General features: G+C 28.5%; 1 protein-coding gene across 2 annotated transcripts; it reads left to right on the forward strand.

The window, feature by feature from the left end:
• The first annotated feature begins 2,350 nt into the window (after window positions 1-2,350).
• LOC122628300 (organic cation transporter protein-like) lies at window positions 2,351-26,740 on the forward strand. 2 transcript variants are annotated; one of them, XM_043810461.1, is made up of 10 exons: window positions 2,351-2,598; window positions 16,653-16,911; window positions 22,656-22,866; window positions 23,205-23,463; window positions 23,929-24,121; window positions 24,275-24,493; window positions 24,642-24,856; window positions 25,033-25,208; window positions 25,395-25,567; window positions 26,266-26,740. In XM_043810461.1, the coding sequence occupies exons 2-10, from the start codon at window positions 16,661-16,663 to the stop codon at window positions 26,360-26,362; spliced, it is 1,794 nt and encodes a 597-aa protein (XP_043666396.1). In that variant the 5' UTR covers window positions 2,351-2,598; window positions 16,653-16,660; the 3' UTR covers window positions 26,363-26,740. The 2 variants fall into 2 exon arrangements, with proteins under 2 accessions (XP_043666396.1, XP_043666395.1); XM_043810460.1 differs by lacking the exon at window positions 2,351-2,598 and adding an exon at window positions 9,856-10,234.
• The last annotated feature ends 385 nt before the right edge of the window (window positions 26,741-27,125 follow it).

Below are 27,125 nucleotides of genomic sequence, written 5' to 3' on the forward strand. Positions count from 1 at the left end.
GATATGAAAAGAAAAAAAAAAAAAGATGAGAAAAGAAAAAAAAAAAATCGGTATGGTGTGTGTGTCTATCTGTCTGTTTTACTTATTTATTAATAACATTGTTCAAAATCAATCAATTAATATCTCATTAAATGCAGCATTTAAATATCATTGAGAATAGTACATAAATATATATATATATATATATATATATATATATATTTATGTACATATACCAAGATATTATTATCTCGTTTCGACTGTTGTTAAAAAAAAAAAAAAAAAAAAAAAAAAAAAAGTGGAAAAAAGAAAAAAAAGAGAAGATGCAAGTAACATGTAACATATACTGCGATTAACATCTCATCCAACATAATTATATTTATTTTGTTTTATTTTTTTATTTCCTTTTTTTACCTTCTTTTTCTTTCTTTTCTAATCAAATTTACAATTCAGAATCTTTCTCTCTCTCTCTCTCTCTCTCTCTCTCTCTCTCTCTCTCTCTCTCCCTTTCTCCCTTTCTCCCTTTCTCCCTCTCTCTTTCTCTCTCTCTCTGTCTCTCTCTATGGTTAGTATCGATTGACGTCAAAATTCGTAACCATTTCCATAGAATTAATCAATGGCAGAGTCGACGTACTTAGCAATATGCATAGCAATAATCGTAACATAATGTGTCGCAGATTTGGTATCTCGTCGAAAAAACAATCTTGAAACAATGTTAACTTGTATGCCAATGTCCTTAATGTAATAATATATATATATATATACATATATTATTTATTTGTTAAAAAGAAAAAATGAAAAAAAAAAGAAAGAAAGAAAGAAGCTACACGTTGTCTTCGATCAACTCCATTCTCTACGAAAATTTTTCATTTAATTTGAGAGATCAATTTTTTTTATTTTTTTTTTTTGCTTATATTAAGTGTACGTAAATATACATTTATATATATATATATATATAAATATATACATTTTTTTTTAAATACATAACTATACATATAGGGTGATCAAAAAATTCCTAGATAAAGTGGAAAGGTCTTAGATAATTTTTAAAAGTCAATTAAACCAATTCCCAATCGAGACTTTTCAGGCTAACTTTTTATTTTCTTCTTTCAAATCGTAAAATTGCAAGCCCGAAGAGTCTTTGAAAAAACAGAGTTTACGAACTTTTCGATCGCCCTTTTATTCTATTATCGTTTATTCCATCTATAATATCTTCATGTATTGATTAACGAAAAGAAGAAAAGAAAAAAAAAGAAAAGGGAAAAAACAAAAAAAAAGACTTCATTACTATTTTGATTTATCAAACTTCCATCTTTGATTTTTAATTTAAATGTCCAACTTACATTTATACGTGTCGTATATATGTAACATACATACATATATACATACATGCATGCATCTATACATATATATCCATACATATATATATATATATATATATGTATGTATATACATCTACATGTGTGTTTTCATGTTAGCCCATATCCTCGATAAATACATGTCCACGTACAATATGGAGAAGACGGCGAGCTTACATTAAATATTAAGCTTGCGCGAGTTAATTGATCAGAGCAAGCCAATTAGTTTCATTATGTTACCTCCATCTTCGCGAGTTTCGCACAATAGACAGCTCGGACAATATCGGGGACAGTGGGCCTACGTGTGACTACTACTAGACCCTCTTTATCGTATCGAGACTAGGAAAAAAAAATTTCGTAAAAAGAAAAAAAGAAAAAGAAAAGAAACAAAACAATTTGCATTATTAATTCTCCTGTTTTTTACTCTTTTTTGTTTCTTTTTTTTATCATCTCATTTTTGTTTTTTTTTTTTTTTACACTTATCTATCATAGCACGTTTTCTAACAAAATATCGTTTCGTCGTGCTAAAACTACGAGATTATCGGACCCGTCGAGCTCATTTCTATTACATTTTGCAATAACATGAGGGATCTATCTAACTTGTCTTTGTTTTGTTCATTTTATAATTATTTATAATTCTTCACGTTATATTTAGTACGTACCATTGTTATTGATTTATTTGAAACTTTAATAATAACAACGTTTATAATTATTCTATCTGTTTTCTCGACATTACAATCGAAAAATAATATCAGCAATATTCTTTTTTAATAATCAAATAATTCTTTTATAATTTCAAATTTCACGTATTTTTTCGAAATTTGAAAAATGAAATTTAGACAACGAAATTACGAAACTCATCGTCGTCGTCGTCGTCGTCGTCGTCGTCATCATCGTCGTTACTGTTATCATTCACGCGTATCTTGTTGCCAAGTTAAAAAAGAAAAGAAAAATGAATGAGAGAGAGAAACAATATATCGAAAAAAATTCTATCATATAAAATTAAAAGTGTATCTATTCGTCAGAAAATAATAGAGAGGGGATGGCAGACATTGTTGTCCTACTAACGGTGTTCCGATTAAATGCAGGGTCTCTAAAATATGTCCTATACGTTCGTAACTTTTGTTATCACGGCATGACCGCGACGATGTAGTTTAGTGCAAGGTTAGTCGACGATGAGTGAAGTGGCAATTGTTTCTGCTGCTTGGATTCCTTGACAGTAGTAAGAAAAAAGGTTACTCGAGGATCTCAGAAAGTAAACGTAAGTCTATCGTTTATTTATTTATTTTTTTTCTTTCCTTTTCTTTCCCCTTTTAACAAATTTTTCATTAAGATAATATCAAATTTCAAGCGTCCAAAAATAATAACTGAACGCTGATGAATCTTATATTTTCAATATAAAAAATATTAATACTATTTATTTAGTAAATTAAATACTAAAAGGATATCTCTATAAGCGAAATATTATAGAGCGTTATTTATTTAAATATGAAATATTGAAAATTTCCGATATAAAAGGAACGCTAGTATAGAGTTTTTCATTCGGATGTAAAATATTCAAAATTTTCAATAAACTCGAAAAGCTATAAAAAAAAGAAAAAAAGAGTATTAAACAGTGTTATTTATTTAGACGTGAAATGTAAAAAATTTTCGAATAAAAAGAAGTACTACAGCGCGTTATTTATTTACGTACGAAATACAAAAAATTTTCAATCGAAAAAGAAACACTGTAAAAAGAATTGCGACATTTCTTATTTTTTGTACTATCGTATAAATATATTGAACAACTTGGTTATTAAAAACAAAAAAAAAGAAACAATAGAAATAGAAAAGTTGAAATCTATTTTCAACAGTAGATCGTTAGTTATTTTTGTTTTTTTTTAGAATTAGTTTGTGTCAATTAATTAACTTCTTTAATAAAAAACTAACAATCGTCGATAATAATAAATAATAAATAACTTCGAACTTTTATACTTTGCGATATCACATCGTAAAAGCAATTTTGTTATCTTTTTATCTACTCTATCTAAATATCTTCTAATTTAATCATATTTTTGATTGTATGAATTAAAATTGTCTTTACTTTTTTTCTTTTTGCCGAACTATACATTACACTTATTTGTTATAGCATTTGTCTAATTTGATCTTATCAATAACATTAATAACATTCCTCATTAATAAAATTACTGGATAATGAATAAAAAACAATAACGAGAAAAACAGATAAAACGAAAAATAAAACAACTCTTTTGTTTTAGGAATTTCCATTATGGTATAATTATTTAAAAAAATAAAAGAAAAATAAAACTCACTTTTTTAATCGAAGCCACGAACGACCTTGTCAATGTGAAATAACGAAGTGTCGATAAAGAAGTTCTCTGTAATCGTGAATGTAGATGTCTGTAATTTATTAATTCTTTAAGCGTATGCGATTAAGAAAACAGAAAAACAGGAAAAGAAAATGAGGAAAAATAAAAAAAAAATAAGATAAAAGTAATTAATTTGACAATTAATTTTCTGATACATCGAACTAAAAATTCCATTCATGTTTCCATTTATATGAAAATGATATAAATACATAAAACGGTAAATATATTCGCAATGTGGACCTTTATTCGCGTTATCACGTAATAATATCATATTCCGATATCTTTTATTGCAGAAAATGTAATAATCCATTTATTATACACGTTTATATTATTTGTTCGTGACGTTTACTAAATAAAAACACGTAGACTTTACTTATTACTTTACGAATCAAGTTCTTAAGGTCAACAGTATCATTAAATATTTTTATTTGCATTCAACTATCTTCGATTTATTATTTTTTATCGGCCAAGTACAAAAATTGATAAAAAGGAAAAAAACAAGTAAAGAAAGAAAGGAAAATAACGTAGAAAACAAAACATCTTGATATATTGACGAACAACACATCTGATATAACAAAGTTTACTGGAAATTTATACTTAATTCAAAACGATTAAAAGGATTAAATATCTGATAATGTTCGACGACAAAGAAAATTAAAAATACGACTTTTTGTTCGCGAAGTAATTATAAATTATTTGAGTATCGAATAATAATAAATTTCCATTAACACTATATGATGAACACGGTTAATACCTTTTTAAGCAATATTCCATAACATATGATTTCTAAATATTTGCATACATGTTTATATGTAAGTTTATATATAAAATATGTGTGAATACGTACTTAGTTAAGAAAAAGTGCGATACTTATTATGCCGAGCGATATTTATCACTCGGAAAAGAACACTCTAGAAAAATTGTGTACTTACTTACAAGCGTTTAAAGACAAGTTAAGATTGACGAGTCATTCTTTCCGGTTGGAATGATAATCGTAGGAACAACAGGAACAAAAGCGACCTTTTAAAGAAAAGAAAAAGGAAAAAAAAAGAAAAGAAAAAAGAGAGAGAAGAAAAGAAAATAATATCCATGTCAGTATTGCGAATGATTTCATTCGATCAAAAAAAAAAAAAAGAAGAAAAAAAAGAGAGAGAGAGAGAAAAGAAAGAAAGGAAAAAACATATATATATATTATTCTTTTATTAAACTTGTATTACTTTTTGTATACCTCGGATATATATTTATTTTTTTATTAAACAAAAGAGATGAAGAGAGAGAGAGAGAGAGAGAAAGAGAGAGGGAGATTTATGTTTTTTATATCTATCCAAGTTAGAAAGTAAATGTTTCTATTGTATTTGACGAACACGAGAGACAAGATCGTTGACTTAAATATAATGGATGTGAATATCACGATGAGTTTGATATCTTCGATCGTAGCGAGCTATACATCGAGAGAAGAGAAGATTATATATACCGGGAGTCCAGTAGGTAACTGGAAAAACCAGTCGAATCCATGTAAAAAAGAAAAAAGAAAGAAAGGAAGAAAGAAGGGACCGTCTAATATTTGGTAGGGTAGATCTTATTTTCGATGGTATACTATTATGGGAAATAATAAAATATAATACGAATATTGAATATCGAAGGAATATTATTTTCTATGGAATAGAAAGGATATTTCTTGTGAATGAATGTATGTGTTAATAATTTTAAACGAATCCGTTTTACTTCTGTCAACTCGTATGATCGATCGAAAATACGAATAAGGTCTCAATGACTTTTATAGTGTCAAAGGGAGAGAGAAAAAGAGAAAGAGAGAAAGAGAGAGAGAGAGAGTGAAGAAATGGTCACGAGAAGTAATCAATAACACACGATGTGATACCCAACACGTCCATTATAATTTATGGTATCAATAAAAGAACTATAACTCAATACACGGTTAATAGCTTTGACGTTTTTCATAAGAGTTTAACACTTTAACACTTGTCAATATGTAACATGATCTTCACTTAACCCCACATCACATACCCTATAAAATCTTCTGCTTTGGATTATTCCACGAATAGAAAAAAAATAATATGTATATACATATTAGATTGTATGATATTATTATATCGAGAAATTTCGTCGACAGTCGCATACGACATGAAACGTAATTTTTAATTCATCAAAAACTAATTTATCAACGAGATTTATTAGCTTTTTCCTTTTTTCCTCTCTTTTCTTGTTTTCGTTTCAATTTATATGAATCCATCTCAAATATATTTTATTTAAAATATATATGTGTATGTGTGCATATATGTAAATACGTAAATAAGAGGAAAATTGAACACATTTAATACATTTTTGAAAATGTATTAATATATTTCAAAGTTAATAATACGTCCACTGTAGTAAAGATAATTAAACGGTACATAGGATTTACGGTATTATTATGTAAAATTGTAAAGTTTGTTAAGGACACTCAATAGTTCATTTATGTCTCTTGTGACATTCATTACTACAGAGATAAATACATAGTGTTCAGTTTTAAACAGAATTTTTATTCGACGTTTAAATGTTTTCTCTTGAGATCTTTTCAATTTAAAAGGACCGTATTTGTCATGGGTCCGAATTAAACATCGAAATTGAGGTCAAAAATCTCTATGGGATTATATTTTGAAACGTTACAATACAGACAGCAACTAGGCTATCCAAAAATATTATAAAAAATACGATACTGACTTTTATTTCATATATCCGTATATATCTATATATATATATGTATGTATGTATGTATGTATGTATGTATGTCTATATGTATCGTAGTTAGGAAATTAAAAATCTAGACACTCGAAAACAAGAATTCTAATCGTCGAACTCATAATTCACACGTCTGCAGCAGCGATAAAATTTAAAAAAAAAAAAAAAAAAAAAAAGAAAGAAAAAAGTAAAAAAGAAAAATAAAGCAGCAGAAATCAACTTCCAATCTTCCAATCGCAAGTCACGCTCGATCGAACAAGCATACATATATAATACACTCGTATGTACGTACCTACGTTCAATAATCGATGCAAAGTGATTTGTTAAAAAAAAAAAAAAAAAAAAAAAAAAAAAGAAGAAGAAAAAAGAATGAAAGATAGTACGATTTTCACGGCCTTCGTCTAGTATGATTTTCGCGTTTGGTTAAAAGAAAAAAAAGAAAACTTTAAGAAAGATGAAGGAGACAAGAAGAGGGGAAGGAAGAGAGAGAGAGAGAGAGAAAAAAAAGAAAAAAAAGACGTAATTCAATCGACACACCGGCAATACAAATCGCGTTTATGAGTTTTTAATCGTATCGACGATTATCGATAAGGGTTTATTTTATCGTTTATATGGCCGCCGATTATTAACTATATACATATACATTATCGATTTAAAATGTCCGAGATTTCTGGTTTTCCTTTTTTTTTCTTCTCTTTTTTCTTTTTTTTTTTTTTTTTTTTTTTTTCTTTTTAAAAGGATCGCTAATACCAATCATTTCATTCGTTTCCCATATCGATAAAAGACTAAACTAGAAACTAGAAACTAAAAGTACTCAACTACACGCGCGGACTTTATTACAGTTAGTCAAGCAAGAATTGTATGACGAATTATATAGATCGTTATCTAAAATGCTCGCTGTAAAATGAAGGTCACGGAAATGCACGCAATTTTTAGACTCTGTATTGCACATACATATATATCTGTAACTGCGTGTATATACACTTACATACGTATAAATATATATGTGTGTGTATAATAAGCTTGAACGTTTTAAAACATTTATTAATAGACGGTCGACAGTTTTCGTTTGCGTACATAAATAAAAATTGTAATTTGTTTAAAATTTTGAAGATATGTTTTAACGAATAGAAATATGGTCCTGTATATGTATATGGAATTGAATATTCAATGATTGGAAATCATTATCTTCTTTACTATTCTCAGAAAAAGAGATCTTTCTGATCATTGCCCGAGGATGCTTGGAAAGTAAAACATTCCTAACTCAGCAAACCTAACAGGAAAGTCCGAGATCCAAACTACATGTATACCTATGTATTTCTCTTTCGACGTAAACGAATCCGTTACTCGCGATGAAATTTTTATACGGTTTATATATAATAGATCCTCTCTTTTCTCGTTTCTTTTCTCTTTTTTCTTTTTTTTTTTTTCAATGTCGGTAAGGTTCCAACGTCAACCGTGATTTTTAATCAAATATTATAGAATCTGATACTATCTATTTATTTCATTATTTATTTATTGTTTAGAAAGAGAATTTTAAAGTTTGAAATATCATGGAAGAAATAGTTTTATCTCGTAATTGTTTAAAATGGTATTTAAAAACGTAAGTATTTAAAAACATAGTAGAAAAAAGAAATATATATATATATATGTATATGAAATATGGATAAAATAACAGTGGTCATAAATAAACGAAATATATATATATATACACATATTATATTGATAATAAAATCGACAAATCGACATTGCAAAAATATTAAAAATTATAACAATCGATATAACATCCCATATATATATATATATATATATATATATATATATATAATACATTTTTTTCGAATATACTTATATACAGATATATATATATAAATAAAATACAATATTACCATTAATCTCAATTTCAATATTCTAATTAATATTATAAACTATACACACACACACATATATATATATATATTAATTATAAAAATTACAATCATGATAGTAACAACGATTCGTCGCCTATAAAAATTTCTTTCGATCATAAATAAAAATATAAATTAAAAATATTAATTATTATACCTCTTTCTTTACCATTAATCTCAATTTCAATATTCTAATCGGGACCACAATACAGATACAATCGCATTATCGTTTAAATAAATATATAATAACTGACGCAGAGATTTTCCGCGTTCATAAATGTTTTACCACGAAACAGAACATCGTCCATCGAAATCTTGCTTGTAAACCGAGACCGAGCATTCCCCCTATATATTTTCACGAGAAGAACAAGAAGAAGAAGAAGAAGAAGAAGAAGAAGAAAAAGAACAAGAAAAAGAACAAGAATAAGAACAAAAAAAGAAGAAGGAGAAGACGAAGGGAAAGAAGAAGGGAAAGAAGAAGAAGGAAGAAGGAAGAAGGTCGTCTTTTTAATCGGAAAGGCAATGACGTTCGGAGAAACCGAGTCTCGATGAAGCTAAGCCAACATAAGAAAAAGGAAAGGAATTGGAGAGGAAAAGGAACGAGTAAGATAGATAGAACGATATTTAACGCGCATAAGAAAGAGAAAGAAGGAAAGAAGGAAAGAAGGAAAGAAAGAAAGAAAGAAAGAAATAACAAGAGAGAGAGAGAGAGAGAGAGAGACAGAGACAGAGAGATAGAGAAAGATAGAATGATACGAGAGCGCATAAAACTCATGAAATTTCCCGCGACGCGTTCTCCGCTGACGTCATCGCTGAGCCGGTGACGTTACAGCAATGAGTAGAACAACGACGTCGTTGAAAAAGTAGATGGTAAATGATAATAGATAGTGAGTAAATAAGTAAGTAAGTAAGTAAGTAAATAAGTAAGTAAGTAAGTAAGTAAATAATTAAGTAAATAAGTAAGTAGATAGGAGAGACGTAGCCATTAACTTCGGTAGATTCGTTACATGTACGTATATATGTGGGGGAGGTATCTATGTATGTACGTACGTATGTATAAACCTCGAGCGGGTGTAAAGTTATATATCACTGATGTGGTCCTGGGTGGGGAAATCCTGTACCGTCGCTAAGACTATAAAGCCCCACCAATGTCTCTCGGAAGGAACAGTCCGTAACGTGCCCCTGACGATACACGGCTATGTAACGTCAACGAAAAAAATTAAAATATAATAAATATCAACGAGAGCACGCGCCGAAAAGAGGACTCGTTTCTCTCTTTTTTTTTTACATATATATATTTTGATATATATACGTGTACATATATATATATATATATATATATATATATATATATATATTCTTTTCTTTGTTTTGTTTTTTTATATATGTGTATATGCGTGTATATACATATGTAAAAATTATATGTAATAACGTTTTAAATCGTGACACAAAGTTCGACGTAACATTCAAAGATATTTGAATTTGTTGTTTTTTTTTTTTTTTTTTTTTTTTTTAATATAACATTTCTTCACCGATCTTTTCGATAATTATCGTTCTGTGTCGAAGAAAGAATCATTTCGTCGAGTTTTTAATATATCTCGTAAGTGTGGACGATTATAGAAAAAAAGGAGGATTATTATTCCGAACGTGGAAGATTATCGTCATCGTCATCATCGTCGTCGTCATTGTGGTCGTCGTCATCATCATTCTCAATAGTTCTTTACTTAGAAGATTTCACGCAAGAACACGTGATACGTTTGAAACAACGATAACAGCAAGTGCATAACATCAACAGAAAGAAAGAAAGATACATAGATCCAACTACATCCATATATACGTACTTAATTACTTACGTCTGAAGATAAATAAAAGAAACAAAGAGGTAAAACTATTTTTTTTTTCTTCTTCTCTTTTCTTTTCTTTTCTTTTCTTTTCTTTTCTTTTTTTTGTCTTTTCTCTTTTCTATTAAACTTCGACACCGCCATCATTCTCGTCCGTCCTTGGTCCGGTTCTTAATCCCAGGTATATCTTTTCAAGGTCTCCTAAACACTTACCTAAGTAGCTGTTGTTGCTGTTGTTTCGCGTTGATTTAGTGCGTTTAACACGCAGATACATTATATTTTATCGAAACAAATGTGAATTTAGAAAATCGTTGTGTGTTATTCCACTCGCGTTTCGTCTTGTTAAATAATCATTTTCAAAAGTGCTTTTCTTTTTTTCTCTTTCGTCCAAAAAAGGAGAAAAGAAGAATTTACACCGGACAATACTAGGTCAAGTTCTAAATTACTCAGTGATAATTTAAAACACGATTGATATCGATATCGTATAACGTGAATCAATAAGTTAATTAAACTTGTTTGATACTTGTTTCCTGTATTAATAATACGTAAAGAAGTAAAACAGAAAGAAGGGGAAAACAAAAGCAAAGATTCAAATATAACACTATGATTGAGGCACGACGTTTGACATTTACCTATATGATTTAAAGTGATATCTAAATTAGTATAGAACGAAACGTTTATTACGAAACGTAAATACATATGACAAATCATTACCTTGAATTCAATCTATTAATATTTTCTTCTCCAAACTTTTAAATATTACGCTTTTGGATATAGGATATATTATATATGAGTGTTTACATATTTCTGATAGAATATATATATATATATATATAGATATATGTATATATATATGTTCTATCAGATATATATGTATATATATATATATATATCAACCAAAGGTATACGATATTTAAATGTATTTAAATTAAAACGAGTTACACATACAAAATGTTTCCCATGATCACGTAGAACCACGAAGCTGTTACCTTGAAACGAGATTTCCTTCTCTTTTTGTGTAAGATAGTACCGCTTATCTGCGTTTAATTGTTGGCACACGTGTGCCAATATACGTACATATATACATACATGTATATATATATATATATATATATATATATATATATATGTACACTATGCCAAAGTATTAACATTCTTCCCTTATTACATTATAAGCATTAACATAATGTAAGTGTATCAAAAAAGAAAGGAAAAAAGAAAACATTAAGAAAAAAATTCGATAGTTTCGGAGAATAGAGAAGAATTACAGAGATAAAAGATAGAGAATTAGGATTATTTCAAGTATGTGTATAACGTTGGATTTCAATTAGATACGATCAGCTGTTGCGGACAACGTACGTGCTAAATGTGTTATTATAGTGTGTGTTTTGAACATGATTCATTTCATTCCTGACTTCCCTCGATTCTTTTTTCTTTTCTTTTCTTTTCTTTTTTTTTTTTTTTTTTTTTTTCCTTACACTTTCCTAATAATTTCTTTTACTTAGTCAATGTTAAATGCACAATGAAATAATTTTTCTCTTGGTTTGCTTTTTATTTTTCTTTTTTTCTTTTTCGTTATTTCTTTTCCTCTTCTTTCGTTTCTCTTTACTTTCAACGATAGTTCTCATTCGTATTCACTTCTAATATGTATTCTAAATATTTGTATATATACGTCTCTATAGATACACACATATATACACATATATGCATGTATATGTACATCAAGATTTATTTGTATTTATCATAACAGTTAAATTTAATTCAATTTATATATATATATATATATATATATATATATATATATATACACATATATACATACACATATAACATATTGATATCAGATCATTTATTATCATATCATATATGTAAATCATAGATTAGATGTATCGATATATTTCATACGTAGAAATATTAATAAAGTAATGAATAACTATTGAATAATAAGTAGTTAAACGTGTTCCTTCCGACAACGAGTTGTTACCTTGAAAATAATGTCGACCTTTCTTTCTTTTATTAACTAACTGTACATCGTTCTACAATCTACACACATATACATTAATATTGTATTTCCGTAAAACATGTTTTTATTATTCTACCAGAAGAATAGATTTTTTTATTTTTCTTTTGTTTTTTGTTTTTTCCCCGGATCGCTATTATTTCGAGCTGTATTGATACGCTTCAATAGACAATTTTACGGATTATCGTGGGGTAGGATGGAGGGGTGGGGAGGAAGAGAGGGGGGAGGTTTCCCCATCGAAAGGTTTACACTCAAATAATTATCTATTATATAATCGTGTGTCACAAAGTTAAAATCGTGAAGAAAATAGTGAAGATAGAAATAAAAGAAAATTTTTAAAGAGAGAGAGAGAGAGAGAGAGAGAGAGAGAGAGAGAGAACAGAAAAAAAAAACTAAAAAGGGAAGAAAGGATCGATCGAAGAATTAAATAAATATTAAATCTATTCGAAAAGTTTCTGTCAAGTTAGCCTACGGTTGTTTGTACAAGGACGAGACGAATCATTTTATCGGAGAATAATTCGAAATGCTTCCATTATGATTTAAAATAAGTTTGTTAATATTAATAGAAAATTAATAGATTTTTCATTGAATATTAATTAATAATGTAGAAATGTATTGTTTTATTTTATTCTCTTTTCTTTGTTCCTTCTTTTTTTTTTTTTTTTTTTTCTTTCATTTACTCCGAAAATCGATAGAATTTTTTTCTTTAACGTAAATCTATCCGCTTTAATTAATTCATATTGATATGATTATTATTAATAATTTCTTTCACGTATGTTAAAAATTATATATATATATATATATACACTTTTATTGCAATAATGATAACAATTATTATTATTGTAATTTTATATTTTATAATGTTTACAAAAGATTTGTATTAAAAGCATACGTAACATCGTTATTGTCGAAAATGATTGATGTACTTCGATCTCATCTTTGTTTTCTTCGGATAATAATTTATTTTTTATTTGCTAGACACAACGCATAAGAGAAAACGTGCAACGTTAACTAAATCGAGAATTACAAAAGGAGATAAAACTTAGACATTTATTAATAGTTGGATATCTCGTTAAAGCAAATAAAAAAAATTCTTTTACTGTAGACTTCCTCGCGACAAACTTATACAATTGCAGTATAACGCTCTTAAACGAGATAATACATATCTAACAATGCTATCGAAACTAAATGGTAACTAATGATATTTTCCGCATTCCTTAAAGGATTCCATTGGGACGTGTAAATTGTTATTCTAACCGGCTGGAACAAAGTTATTTTAATTGTAGATAATTACATATTTATCTTTGGCGATTCCTTCGATCGATCTGATAATAATTTCGATTTGATAAAAAGCTAATGATAAGTTTCCTATATACGGACGAGTTAATTAAAAGGATGATACTTCTCGATTTGTCGTCCTTGCACGACAATACGACGAAGATAAAATACGAATAGAAGGGAAAAATAAGAACGACGATAAAAGAAACGAAATAAATAAATAAATAAATAAAAGAAATAATAAATAAAAAAAGTTCGAAGAACGAAACACAGAAAAAAGTTCAAAGAGTGACCACAAAAGTGAAGGAAAAGATAAAAGAAAGTGAGAACCAAACGCTCGCGCCTGATTTTTTCTTTCCTTTTCTTTTCTTTTTTTTTTTTCTTTTTCTTTTTTTTTCGTTTCTTTCTTGTTTTCTTTTCTTTCTTTTTCTTCCCTTTTCCTTCTTATTCGCAAACAACAACTTTATGTTTTAACACGTCTTATCGAGTTAGTTAGGAAATTAACGATCGACCGACCGTATCGAATTGTAAAAATGGAAGGTTAAACGTCTCACGCGATATTTCATCGCGCGTGAAGAACTAGGAAAGGAAATATACGATGGAATCGTATTTTACATGAATTTGATAATATAACGATAATAAAAAGAAGAAGTAAAAAAAAAAAAAAAAGAAGGAAAAAATAATAAACGAGAGAAAAACTTACGATTTACATATGTTCATCTCGTATGATAGCACGAACGATAAACGAAGAAATAAAAAGGATTTGTTAGAAAAATTATTCAAGAGTAAAGAAACGAAAATTAACGAAAAACTTTATAGATGGATAGATAGATGAATAGATAGATAGATAGATAGATAGATAGATAAATAAATATAAACGTGTAATCGCAAAACGATGAATATCGTTGCGTAACGCAATCTCATCGTGCTTCCTGTTTTTCCAAGTTGATTTTTTATCTATTTCACGCGCGATCTATAACGAAGCATGCCAATTAAGAATTGCAGTAATAAACACATGGATCGTACTTTATGAAAGATTCATATTTCTCTCGACCACGGCCATAGGGAAACTTTACGAAAGAGAGAGAGAGAGAGAGAGAGAGAGAGAGAGAGAGAGAGAGAGAGAGAGAGAGAGAGACGATATTATCATCGTTATCGTCACATGCAACTATTTCGTCGTAATCGAAAGTGTAAAACTTAAGAATCGATGTTTTTCCCATTTACGATCGATATCTCGGTAAAGAGAATGAGCTACGTAGAAAATATAAATAAATAAATAAATAAATAAATTAGAGAAACGCAGGAAAAAATTTCTCGTCACGACGTGCGACAATATCTTCTCTTCTTTCTTTTTTTTTCTTTTTTTCTTTCTCAATTCTTCCTTTTTTCTTTTTTTTTTTTTTTTCTTATTACAATCTACATAATTCGAATTCGTGTCATTCGATCGAGCTAATATCGATTTTTCTTCACCATCGTCATTATCATCATCATCATCATCATCATCATCATCATCATCATTATCATTATGCTTTGAAACAAATTAAGTTCCTCTTAATCATTAATTATTCAGTTTCCATTTTTTTTCTTTCTTTTTTCCTTTTTCTTTTTTTCTCGTTTTTTTTTTTTTTTTTTTTTTGTAACATAAACATACTTACATACGTATCTACATACGTAGGAGTTTATTCGTTGTTAGACATGACGGAAAAGAAGGTGATTCCCTTGAACGTCATTTTAACACTGAGAACGAACGAAATCAGATTTCGCGTGTTAGATATCGTTCGTTTTTATTAATTAGCTTTGTACTTGTTTATAAAACGGACGTGCATGCGCGCGTGTGAATATGCGAGTTAAGATCGCGTCTTTAATTCGTCTTAATTCTCGACCACTTAAGTTTCGTCCATTTTATTACGTGAAACAAGAAGGATGCCACCCTGACGTTTAATAAACCACAATCGACGAAATAAACGATATGACCCGTCTATATATTTTTATCTTCTTCTTTTTTTTCATTTCTTTTTCATATCATTGCCATTTTGTTTCTCTCCCTCCTTTACAGATCATGTTGCATCAGTAGCGTTACTAACTCAAACGTGTCTTTTTCTTCTTTTTCTTTTTTTTTCTTTTTTTTTTTCTTTTTTTTTAATTTTGTCGTTATCTCGTGAGGTTTTAGTAGATATCAGTGTCGTCGAAATTTTTTTTTCTTTTTTTTCTTTGCTTCCTTCTTTCGTAAAGTTCCATCTTGTAGCAAATAAAAGCCATTCGTCTTCGGACGAAATAATTCTTTCGCAAAAATCCTTTTCGTTCTTATTCGACGTTAGTCATAATAATAATAGTAATAGTAATAGTAATAGTAATAGTAATAATAATAATTGTAATAATAATATTTTAAAAATTCTTTTTATATATCTTTTCGTTCGATTAGATATATTTGCATGTATGTAACTCGTCAATCAGAAACAGCGAATATAATAGAGAGAATATATTAGATAGACCTGGTAGTATTACCAGACAAGCAGTTTCATTAATAAATAAACGATAAAGCGATTACCTTATCGCTTCAACAAATAACGGAGATCTAAACGTAATAACGTTTCTACTTTGTTATCGTGTTTCATAATCAGGCGTTTCTAAAATTATTTCTACATCTTTTTCAAAGTAATTAATTTTATCGCGATGAATATTTTTAGAAATGGAAAATATTAGAATCGTATTATATAACTCTTCAACTTCTGTAAAATCTCTTTTGATCCTTCTCTCTCTCTCTCTCCCTCTCCCTCTCCCCCTCTCTTCCCCCAATTCTTATCATTTTTTTAAATAAATAAAACATCTCATGATTTATCTAAAAAAGCAAAAATTAATAAGCACCAATCTGAATCTTAAATCATGCAAATATATGAAATATCGGACAAAAACAAAATTTCGGATTTGATAAAAACGCTTTCTGAAAAAAAAATTTGAAAAGACATTTCTCTGAAATAAAATTATTATGACAAATGGATGTGCCTAAATAAAATAAAAAATAAAGAACATAAATTACAACATTATAAATGATACAATAAATAAAAAAAAAACATTACAAACATAATAATAATAAAAAATTTATATATATATATATATATATACATATATACATATACATATTTTTGTTTCTTTTGTTACAGACTGAAAGATGACGGTCGTAGTGGATTCAGCAAAGACGGAAGAAGGTAATGGACCACCAAAAATCGAGACCTTCGATGATGTCCTGCCATACGTTGGTGAAGCCGGCCGTTACCAATTGTTCCTTTTTTTTCTTCTCTTGCCATTCACCTTCGTGTACGCGTTCCTATACTTCGCACAGTTCTTCATAACGTTGGTCCCAGCTGAACATTGGTGCCACATACCGGAGCTCAAGCAATGGAATCTCACGGATCATCAAAAGTGAGTAGCATCTACAGTATCGTATCATATACACACACCAAAAGAAAAGGAAAGAGAGAAAGAGAGAAAGAGAGAGACACCACACGCACACCAGAATACACATACGTAGAACACACACATAGGTAGACATATAGCAGTCAGACAGCATCACAGACACATACAACCACAAATACATCACAGAGAGAGAGAGAGAGAGAGAGAGAGAGAGAGAGAGAGAGAGAGAGAGAGAGAGAGAAATACATATAGATATACGTAACAGAAACAGCGGCACATAAACGCGTAACACATATATACATAGGTAAGGACATATACACACACAAACAGATAGGTGTACAGATCACATCTACGGTATCATTGCTCACACTCACGTTCAGTCACATACTCGTTTACACACACGTACAGATATACTGAAAGAGAGAGAGAGAGAGAGAGAGAGAGAGAGAAAGAGAGAAAGAGAGAGAGAGAAATAACGAGTGTGCGGATTCGGTGAATCGCTTGAAGGCACAAAACGGAGTCAACGCCTTTATCTCGTGCATCCTACGTTTTACTGATTGTATAGAGTCAAGAATCATCTTTGTCCAAGGAAAACAACATTTCTCGATCATTGTAAACGATCGTCTATTAAATTCAAATATATTTTTTTCTTTTAATTTCTTTTTACACCTATAATACGTTTATCATACTCTTTCAACCATTTCCTTATCACTTTCAAAGGCAAATAAAAAATAAAATGACCATACGTGAGTATATATATATATATATATATATATATATATATATATATGAATACGTAAAATACATCATATAAACACATACAAAAATATAGAAAAATGAAAAAGATATTTATGAAGTTGTAACATCGGGAATATCATCGGACATTTAAAACGCAATATTGTAATCTAGTCAATCGTTTTAACTTTAAACGGAACGTAGTTATATTAAAAGAACTTAAGTCAGGGATAAAAGGTCGATTTGTATCGTCTATCGGTTTTTTTTTTCTTTTTCTTTTTTTTCCGTCACTAAATGCCATTCTCTCTCTCTCTCTCTCTCTCTCTCTCTCTCTCTCTCTCTCCCTCTCTCTCCCTCTCTCTCTCGGTCTCTGTCCTCTTCCATTTTCTTCTTTCTAATAAATCTTTTAAACTATTTGATCACTCATCTCTGTAGATAATATAAAATACAAAAGAAGAAAGGCAAACAAAAAAGAAAACAATAATCAGAATATTAAACGAACGCGTTTATGAATAGCTATTGACATTGACAAATGACAATTCATTCTCATTAGAGAAGAGAAAATAAAAAAAAAGAGAAAGAAAGAAAGATAGATGGAGATGGAGACAGGCAATTAGATAAATGAAGAGAGACGGAGAATAGTTAACGATCTGCTATCTTGTTTAAGATATAAAAATATATACACATACACATATAAATAGATAGATAAATAGATAGAGAGAGATATTCGTACAAAGATAAGCGCACATATGTAAGATGTTTAACGCGAAAAAAGAGAAAAAGAAAAAAGGATTAAAAAAGATCGTCTAATCAGCCAATCTACATCAAATTGCAGAATATTTGCTTGTTATTATAATCAACTAAAGAGAGAGAGAGAGAGAGAGAAAAGAAAAAGAAGAACATACATACATACACGCGCGAACAAATCACTCATAAGCATACATATGTATCTATGTATATATACTCGATTATTTACCATCTAATCAACGAGTTCGTCGACGTTTCGAATGAATTAAAATCGAGTTAATGAACGTTATCTTGTTAAGAAGGAAACCGTGTAACGATGAACGTTAATTTTGTATCTGTTTTAAAAATGTTTCTTTCTCTGTCTCTCTCTCTCTCTCTCTTTCTCTTTCTCTCTCTTTCTCTTTCTCTCTCTTTCTCTTTCTCTCTTTCTCTATCTCTCTCTTTCGCTCATATATTATCAGTGATAATCGATTATCAACGAAGCGTTACGTTGGTAAACGTTACGTAGATACTAACGTGTAAATTGCACGAACGATTATGAGCTAGGTGTATTATGCAAATGAAGCTCCGTCTGTTATTTAATCATCGGAGTTAAATTTTTTTTTCTTTAATACAGAAAAATGAATAAAAATTACGTAATGCAAGTAATTAATAATTTTTTGATTATAACGATGATACGCGTGCAGCGGGACTTTTAAGCGAAGAAAAAAAGAAGAAGAAAAAAAAAAGAAAAAGAAAAATCGAAGTACTCTTCCTAAGATACGTAAAATATTTTGTTTTTAAATTCTTTCGACAAAAAAAAAAAAAAAAAAGAAAAAAAAGGAGAAGAAAGTGACTGATATCGTATGTATAGTCGTGATTAATAATTTTACGATAACAAAATGACGCCAAAGATTTTTAAAGAAAAAAGTAAAAGCTATATATTTAGACGCGTAAGAAGATTTATCTTAAATTTACTTCATAAAAAAGAAAAAAAAGAAAAAGAGAAAAAGAAAGAGAGAGAGAAAATTACGTAAGCTCGTAATTGATCGTATTGGGACATAAAAAGATGAAATTCTTAAACGAAAATGTAACTTAAGTTTTTCTTGTAGCAAAAGAAGAAAAAAAAGACAAAGAAAAAAAAAGTGAGAGAGAGAAAAAAGAGGAAAAGAAAAGCATCATATTTCGTTACGAATTCCGTAATAAGAACGTAAACGATAAGATTCGAAGAATGTTATTTACAGTGGGAAAATGGAATATCTCGTTTAACTAGTTAGACAATTAAAGATAATTTTTAGGAAATAGAATGATACAGTAACTGTAAAGAAAAACAACGATTAATGTGTCAACGATTAACGTTATAATTAACCGTCATGTCGATCCGTAAATCTATAGGGAAAAGATGTACAAGCGTGTTGGATGATTATACGAGTTCCAGTTAACAGACTGGATGATTCAGAATGATTGTCGATCAACATGTGGTTTCCCTGTTTTCTCGCTTTCGTGACTTTCGAAGGAAACCTGTTATTTGATTTCTACTCGATTTATTCGATTACCTTCACGAGTATTTTTCCTTTCGAAATTGTTAGAAAAAGATTATTGTTGATCCCCCCTGATGCCATATAGTTTTGAAGTAGCTAATTTACATACGTACATATATGTATATATACATACATACACATATATGTATATATAAATCATATTTGAATTTTAATATGAATTATAACATTATTATAACATATCATATATAAATATAAAATTCATAAAATATATATATATATATATGAATTATATTTACAAATAATAATATAATAAATAATAATATAATTTTCGAATTATATAATTTTGTTATAAAAATAGGAAAAAAAACGGATTTACAGAGGACTGATATTCATTGTGTAAAAATCGATCATTCTTCTTCATACAAAAAAAAAGATCAAATTAAAAGATCAAATTAATCATCCGCGTACATTCTACATAAAATTGATTTATAAAAGAATTAAAATCGGTATGTCGAAATTGATCATTTTTCTTCGATATTAAAAATCAGATCAAAAAATATGATTGATCATTCGCATGTTTTTCAAACAAAATTGATGTACCTATACAAGATTAAAATCGTTACGTTGAAATTTTCATTTTTCTTCGTTAAAACGAAAAACAGAGAAAGGAAAATTGATCAAAATACGTCGACCATTCGTACTCGCAATCGAAATATATATATGCATATCGATTAAATGATAATTTCGATTCTCAAAAAAACAGAAAAAACAAGAAAAACAAAAAATTAAAGGAACATTCCAATTCATGATTACCGATAAACACGCTAACTTATCTTCAAGTGTTGAATAATAATAAAAATGTTCACTCGGAAGGTTATGATAAAAATAAGCAAATCTTAGTATATATATATATATATATATATATATATATATATATATATATATATATATGTATAATTTGTATGTTTGCATAGATAAGATAAGATAGATATATGCAATTTCAACTCCAATAACGCCGCCATAAATAAATAAGGAAAACCACAGGTCTGTAATTTAATATGCAAAATGTTATACACGCGATGTATCCATAAAGCTTACCTTAGATGATTATAAGGTATCAAATCAAAAGATAAACAATGATTAAACAAATTAAATTTGAATTCTTCCTATTTAATTTTTCTTTTTATTTATCTTTCTCTTTCTCTCTTTCTTTTCTGCTACTTTTTTTTCCTTTTTTTAATAATTTTTTACTACGAACCTCTCTCGTCATATCGAAATATTTCCATTTGAAAATATAATAAATGTCATTCCTCTTTCTCTCTCTCTCCCTCTCTCTTCTATTCTTTACGGTCAACAGAAATATGCAAATGCATTGAAATGGCAACGAATGATCATGCAATACGTAGGAATAACGATACTTGAATTAAAAGGAAAAATGCAAAAAAAAATATCTTACGAAATTGACATTATCTTTTCTATAGTTGTTGATTACGTCAGTTATACCTTCGTTATTGCCCTCCATTCTTCGAAAGGAAAAAAGAGATCCGTTAGTATAAAATGTTAAAAAAAGAAAAATCAAATCTCTTAATCAATCATACATACATATATCTACGTTCTATGATCGAACTAGTTTGATATTTCCGGTGATAATGAAAATAAATGCATTTCAGAACTCGGATCGATAAGAATCATTACTGTCCTTTTTTGTTATTCTTTTCCTTTTTATTTTCATTCATAATTCGTATATCGAAAAAAAGTATATATATATATATGTATATTGTTTTCTTTGGTTTGTCTTAATCACGATGTATCATCATCATCGTATTATCCAGTAAATAAAAACTTGTGAAGAATAGAATCGATTATTATTTTTCTTAGTAAGAAAAATCAGATTTTTAGAAAATCACGACGCGTGTATAATAATCGCAGAATAATAAAAAATCATGTCAGTGATCATAAATCACCGATCCACTTGATTTCCTCGAAATCGTTACTCATGAAAAATTAAAGACGAAAGACGCGTTAGATATTCGCAAAAATAGACATGCACATATTTAAAATCGACGAAGAGAATTTTTCTTAAGAAATTAATCGAGCGTGAATAAGATCTTATATTCCTCTTTTTTTTTTTTTTTCTTCTTTTTTCCTTTTTCCTCATAAATACAATTAACGAATAAGATATAAGCAAATAAGACGAACGTGAGGAAAATAAACATACGTCATGATTTCTTATTACATTAAATATTATCACAAAAGGAAACAAAAATTGTATATATATATATATATATATGTATATATATAATATAAAAAGATTACGATAAAACATAAATCATAAAGTTTACCTTGCAATTCTACATTATATTGCTTTGGTCCCGGTTAATTATAAGAAAATTGTTCTAATAAAAAAGAAAAAAGGAGAAAAAAGAAAAGAAAAGAAAGAACTAATCAGGTGACACGGTAAATTTATTTTTATAATCCATATGAGGTAACCTTCAAACGGTCGCACTTGTAAAATTGACATTGGAGTTAACGTGTACAAATCTACACGTAACAATATATGAATGAACAAACAATTAATAAATATTCGAGGACGTTTTCTATAGAGAAGGATTCAGAGTTTCTTTAAATATCGTAAATTCCTATATTTTTCTTTTCTCTTTTTGCTTTTTTTTTTTTCCTATACTCTTTCGTTAATTTCCTTCTATCTACGTTCAACAAGAAATTTAGATTATTATCAGAAATATTATACATACATATATCCATTAATTTTTTTTTTCTTTTTTATAGAATCGCCATATCGATACCACCACCAACGAGCGAAGAATTAAAATTAGAAAGTTCGACGTCCTTCTCGAGATGTTACATGTACGATGTAAATTACAACGATATTCTCAGCAAAGGAGCAACAAAATCTGATCCAAACTGGCCAAAAGTTCCTTGTCGCAATGGATGGGAATATAATTATACGATGATACCGTATGCCTCGATCGCTACTGAGGTAAAGACGTTAAAAAAAAAAAAAATAATAATAATAACAATAAATTGAAAAAAATGAGTATATATAAAAAGACGACAACTACGTAGGCAAGAAAAAAAAATAAATAAAAAATAAAAAGAATTCAAATACTACAATTTTTTCTCTTCGTGAAATCGACGAGAGAAGATTTCTCAGTTAAAAAAAAAATTATAAGATATAAACAGAATATATATATATATATATATATATATATATATATATAAAACATTATATCACCTACGTTAATAAAAAATAAGGGTTTTAAATATCTCCGTTTTCTTTTTTTTTTTTTTTTTTTCTTTCTTTTTTATGGAACACAGTTGTCCTGGGTCTGCGAGAGAACATTTCTGAGTTCAGCAGCGCAATCAGCATTTTTCGTTGGCAGTATAATCGGTGGTTTAATCTTTGGATACATAGCTGATCATTATGGTAGAATACCAGCTTTGGTTTCCTGCAATGCCGTAGGATTTTTCGCTTCTGTCGCTACGGCCTTTTGCAATAGCTTTTGGACTTTTTGTCTGGCAAGATTAATCGTCGGCACGTCCTTTGACAATTGCTTCAACATTCTTTTTATCATCGGTAAGTTTTTTTTTTTCTATTATTAATATAATTAGCTATAATGTATGCGATTGTACCTATTTATACATGTACAATGATATCGATATATGCTCTAAATGAGTTGATAATAATTAGCTGATTTAATATGCGAGATTAAAGTGACAAGTTAAAAATCACTGATAACATAAGGTGACTCGAGTAAAGTGCTTTACATAAAAATATTATTTTTGTCTCGATTATCGCAGTATTATAATTAACGAATGAAAACCTTATGTTTGTTTTTTTTTATATTTTAATGATTCTAATCAGTCACTATATGTATAATTATTATTACATAATTATTTGAACGCTAATGACAAAATTCAAATACAATATCAATAACGTTCGCAAAATTATCGAAAGAAGAACTAATACTAAATCGAACTAGTCACTATACTTATTCGACTTTCTTAACATTTAGTCATTATTTTAAATAATTTGTTTTAGTTATCGAATATGTAGGACCAAGATATAGAACATTGTTCGCAAACATGTCTTTTGGAATTTATTTCGCCGCGGCAGCTGGATTGTTACCATGGATCGCTTATTGGATAGCAGATTGGAGAATTTTAAGTATCGTCACGGCATTTCCCATGATCGTTGCATTTATCGGACCTTGGATCGTTCCTGAAAGTGCACGGTATGTAATATACATATATGTGTGTGTGTGTGTGTGTGTGTGTGTGTGTGTGTGTGTGTGTGTATTCATAAATTTCATTAGACCGTATATGATAAATTAGGTAATGTATTTTGATAATTACAATTCTATATTTTTTTCTTTATATTTTTTTAGATGGTACATCATGATGGGTAACACCAGCAAGGCCATTGAAATGTTGCAAAAATTCGCCAAGGTCAATGGGAAGAACGTGAAACAAGAAATTTTCGACGAATTTGAAAAGAGTTGTAAAAGTATAGCGGAAAAAGATAATATCCGTCAACAATATACTGTTTTGGATCTTTTCAAATTGCCTCGATTAGCATATATTACGATTATACTTATAATATATTGGTAAGTAACAGAAAGAGAAAGACAGAGAGAGAGAGAGAGAGAGAGAGAGAGAGAGAGAGATGGAGAGTTTGAAAATGTATCTTTCGAATTTCTGAAAAATTCTTTTTTATTTTATCTTTTTTTTTTTCTCTTCTATCAATTTTTTTAGGCTTCTCATCGTTCTGGTATTTGATGGACACGTATGGAATATGAAATTGTTAGATCCAGACGTTTTTACATCTTTTTCTCTTGCCTCGATGACCGAGCTCCCAGCTGCTATTCTTTTGGCTCTTTTACTCGATAGATGGGGACGACGATGGATGGGATTTGCCTCGATGTTTTTATGTGGTATTTTCTCATTTATCGCAATCGCTACACCCGAAGGTAAGTCGGCCATTTTTAAAGAGACATTTCTTTCTAAAGATTTATTATTCTTTTGTTCGTTTGTTTCTTTTTTCTTTTTCTTGTATCATTATTACTTTATCATCGATACGTATGCATACATAAATTTGTAATATCAATCCACATAATTAATTGTTCAATTAATAATATCATTTCAGGATATTTCACTGTGGCTATGGCCATTCTGGCACGTTTAGGAGTAAACATAGCCGCTAATATTGGTTTTCAATATGCAGCTGAAATGTTGCCAACGGTTGTACGTGCACAAGGCGTTTCGTTGATCCATATTATTGGTTATTTCGCTCACATTATTGGACCTTACATTATTTATTTGGTTAGTGTATATGCATGATATCCTATATTTCATTATTAGTAATATAATATACGTACGTAGAACATATACGTTGAATGTTACGTACAAACGATGGCTTTAAGAAATTACAAAATTCATAAGTAAACCGCAATGTATTATAATATTTAAACAGGTACATTATATCATTGTAATTTGATAAATTTTCAGTCCGACGTAAGTCCAGTATTACCTTTGGTCGTTCTCGGATTATTATCTTTCGTAGATGCATTTTTAACTTTGGCATTACCGGAAACTTTAAATCAAGATTTACCAGAATCTTTACAAGAAGGAAATGATTTTGGCAGGGAACAAAGTTTCTGGTGGATTCCATGCATATCATCGTAAGTTATCTGGCTATGTATAAATTTATATATATATATATATATATAATTCTTTTTTTTTAATTTTTTTTCTAATCTTTTATTCATCATATATACATATGTAACAATCAATAATATTTTCATATATGTATGTGTATATGTGTGTGTATATTTTTTTTTCATTTTTTTTCAAATTTTTTATTCATCGTATATACATATGTAACAATCAATAATATTCTCATATATGTGTGTATGTGTGTGTGTGTATTTTTTATTTTCTTTTTCTAATTTTTTGTTCATCATATATACATATATAACAATCAATAATATTTTCATATATGTATGTGTGTATGTGTGTGTATATTTTTTTTTCATTTTTTTTCAAATTTTTTATTCATCGTATATACATATGTAACAATCAATAATATTCTCATATATGTGTGTATGTGTGTGTGTGTATTTTTTATTTTCTTTTTCTAATTTTTTGTTCATCATATATACATATATAACAATCAATAATATTTTCATATATTATTATGAGTGTGTGTGTGTATTTTTTTTTCATTTTTTTTTCATTTCTTATTCATCATATATACATATGTAACAATCAATAATATTCTCATATATGTGTGTATGTGTGTGTGTGTGTATTTTTTATTTTCTTTTTCTAATTTTTTATTCATCATATATACATATGTAACAATCAATAATATTTTCAGAACTCCAGTTTTGAAGAAATCTTACAGAACAAAGAAAGGTATGACGAATGCTGCTTTCCACGGTAGTATTCAAAGAATCGATTCAACTAGATTATAGCGATCGATGGATAAAAGTAATGGGAATAATCTCCATCGGTGATAATAACCAAATCGTTGTAAATAATAATAGTAAATAAGTGTGATCTTAGATTTTAAGCAAGCCGCGGATTAAAATTAACGAAAGATTGGACAATATTTGTTTTAATGAAGGATAAGAAAAACAAACAAATAAAAAAAAAGCAAACAAATAAAAAATCTTATGATACATATACATATACATTAATATGATATTAATTTGAATTTCCAAAGATATAATTATTATATTTACAATTTAATCATTCAGACTTGTATTAATCTTTGACAATGAACAGTATTACGAATGGAATGATTTCATACAGTGCGACATAAAAATGATGATGATGATGATGATGATGATGATGATGATGATGATAAGAAGAAGAAGAAAAGAATGAATTTGGAATTAATTCCAAATAGCATTAATTTGATTCTATATTTTTCTTTTTCTTTTCTTGTTTTTTCTTATTTTTCATTTTAATTATATTTTAATACTCGAAATTTAATGATACGATATATAATATAAAAATATATCAACAAATAATATAAAAGATATATGTATATATATACCTGAAGATCAAGTGAAGATACTTTGTTCAAAATTTAGGATATAGTACTCGCAAATGATGCATGTACATAGATATACATACATACATACATACATGTATACGTACATACATACATATTTCAATTTGTGCCTTTACCTTTGCAATTATTTGCGAGGAACGATATAACGTACTGACACT

Source organism: Vespula pensylvanica, chromosome 4 (assembly GCF_014466175.1).
Source record: "Vespula pensylvanica isolate Volc-1 chromosome 4, ASM1446617v1, whole genome shotgun sequence".
NCBI lineage: Eukaryota > Metazoa > Arthropoda > Insecta > Hymenoptera > Vespidae > Vespula > Vespula pensylvanica.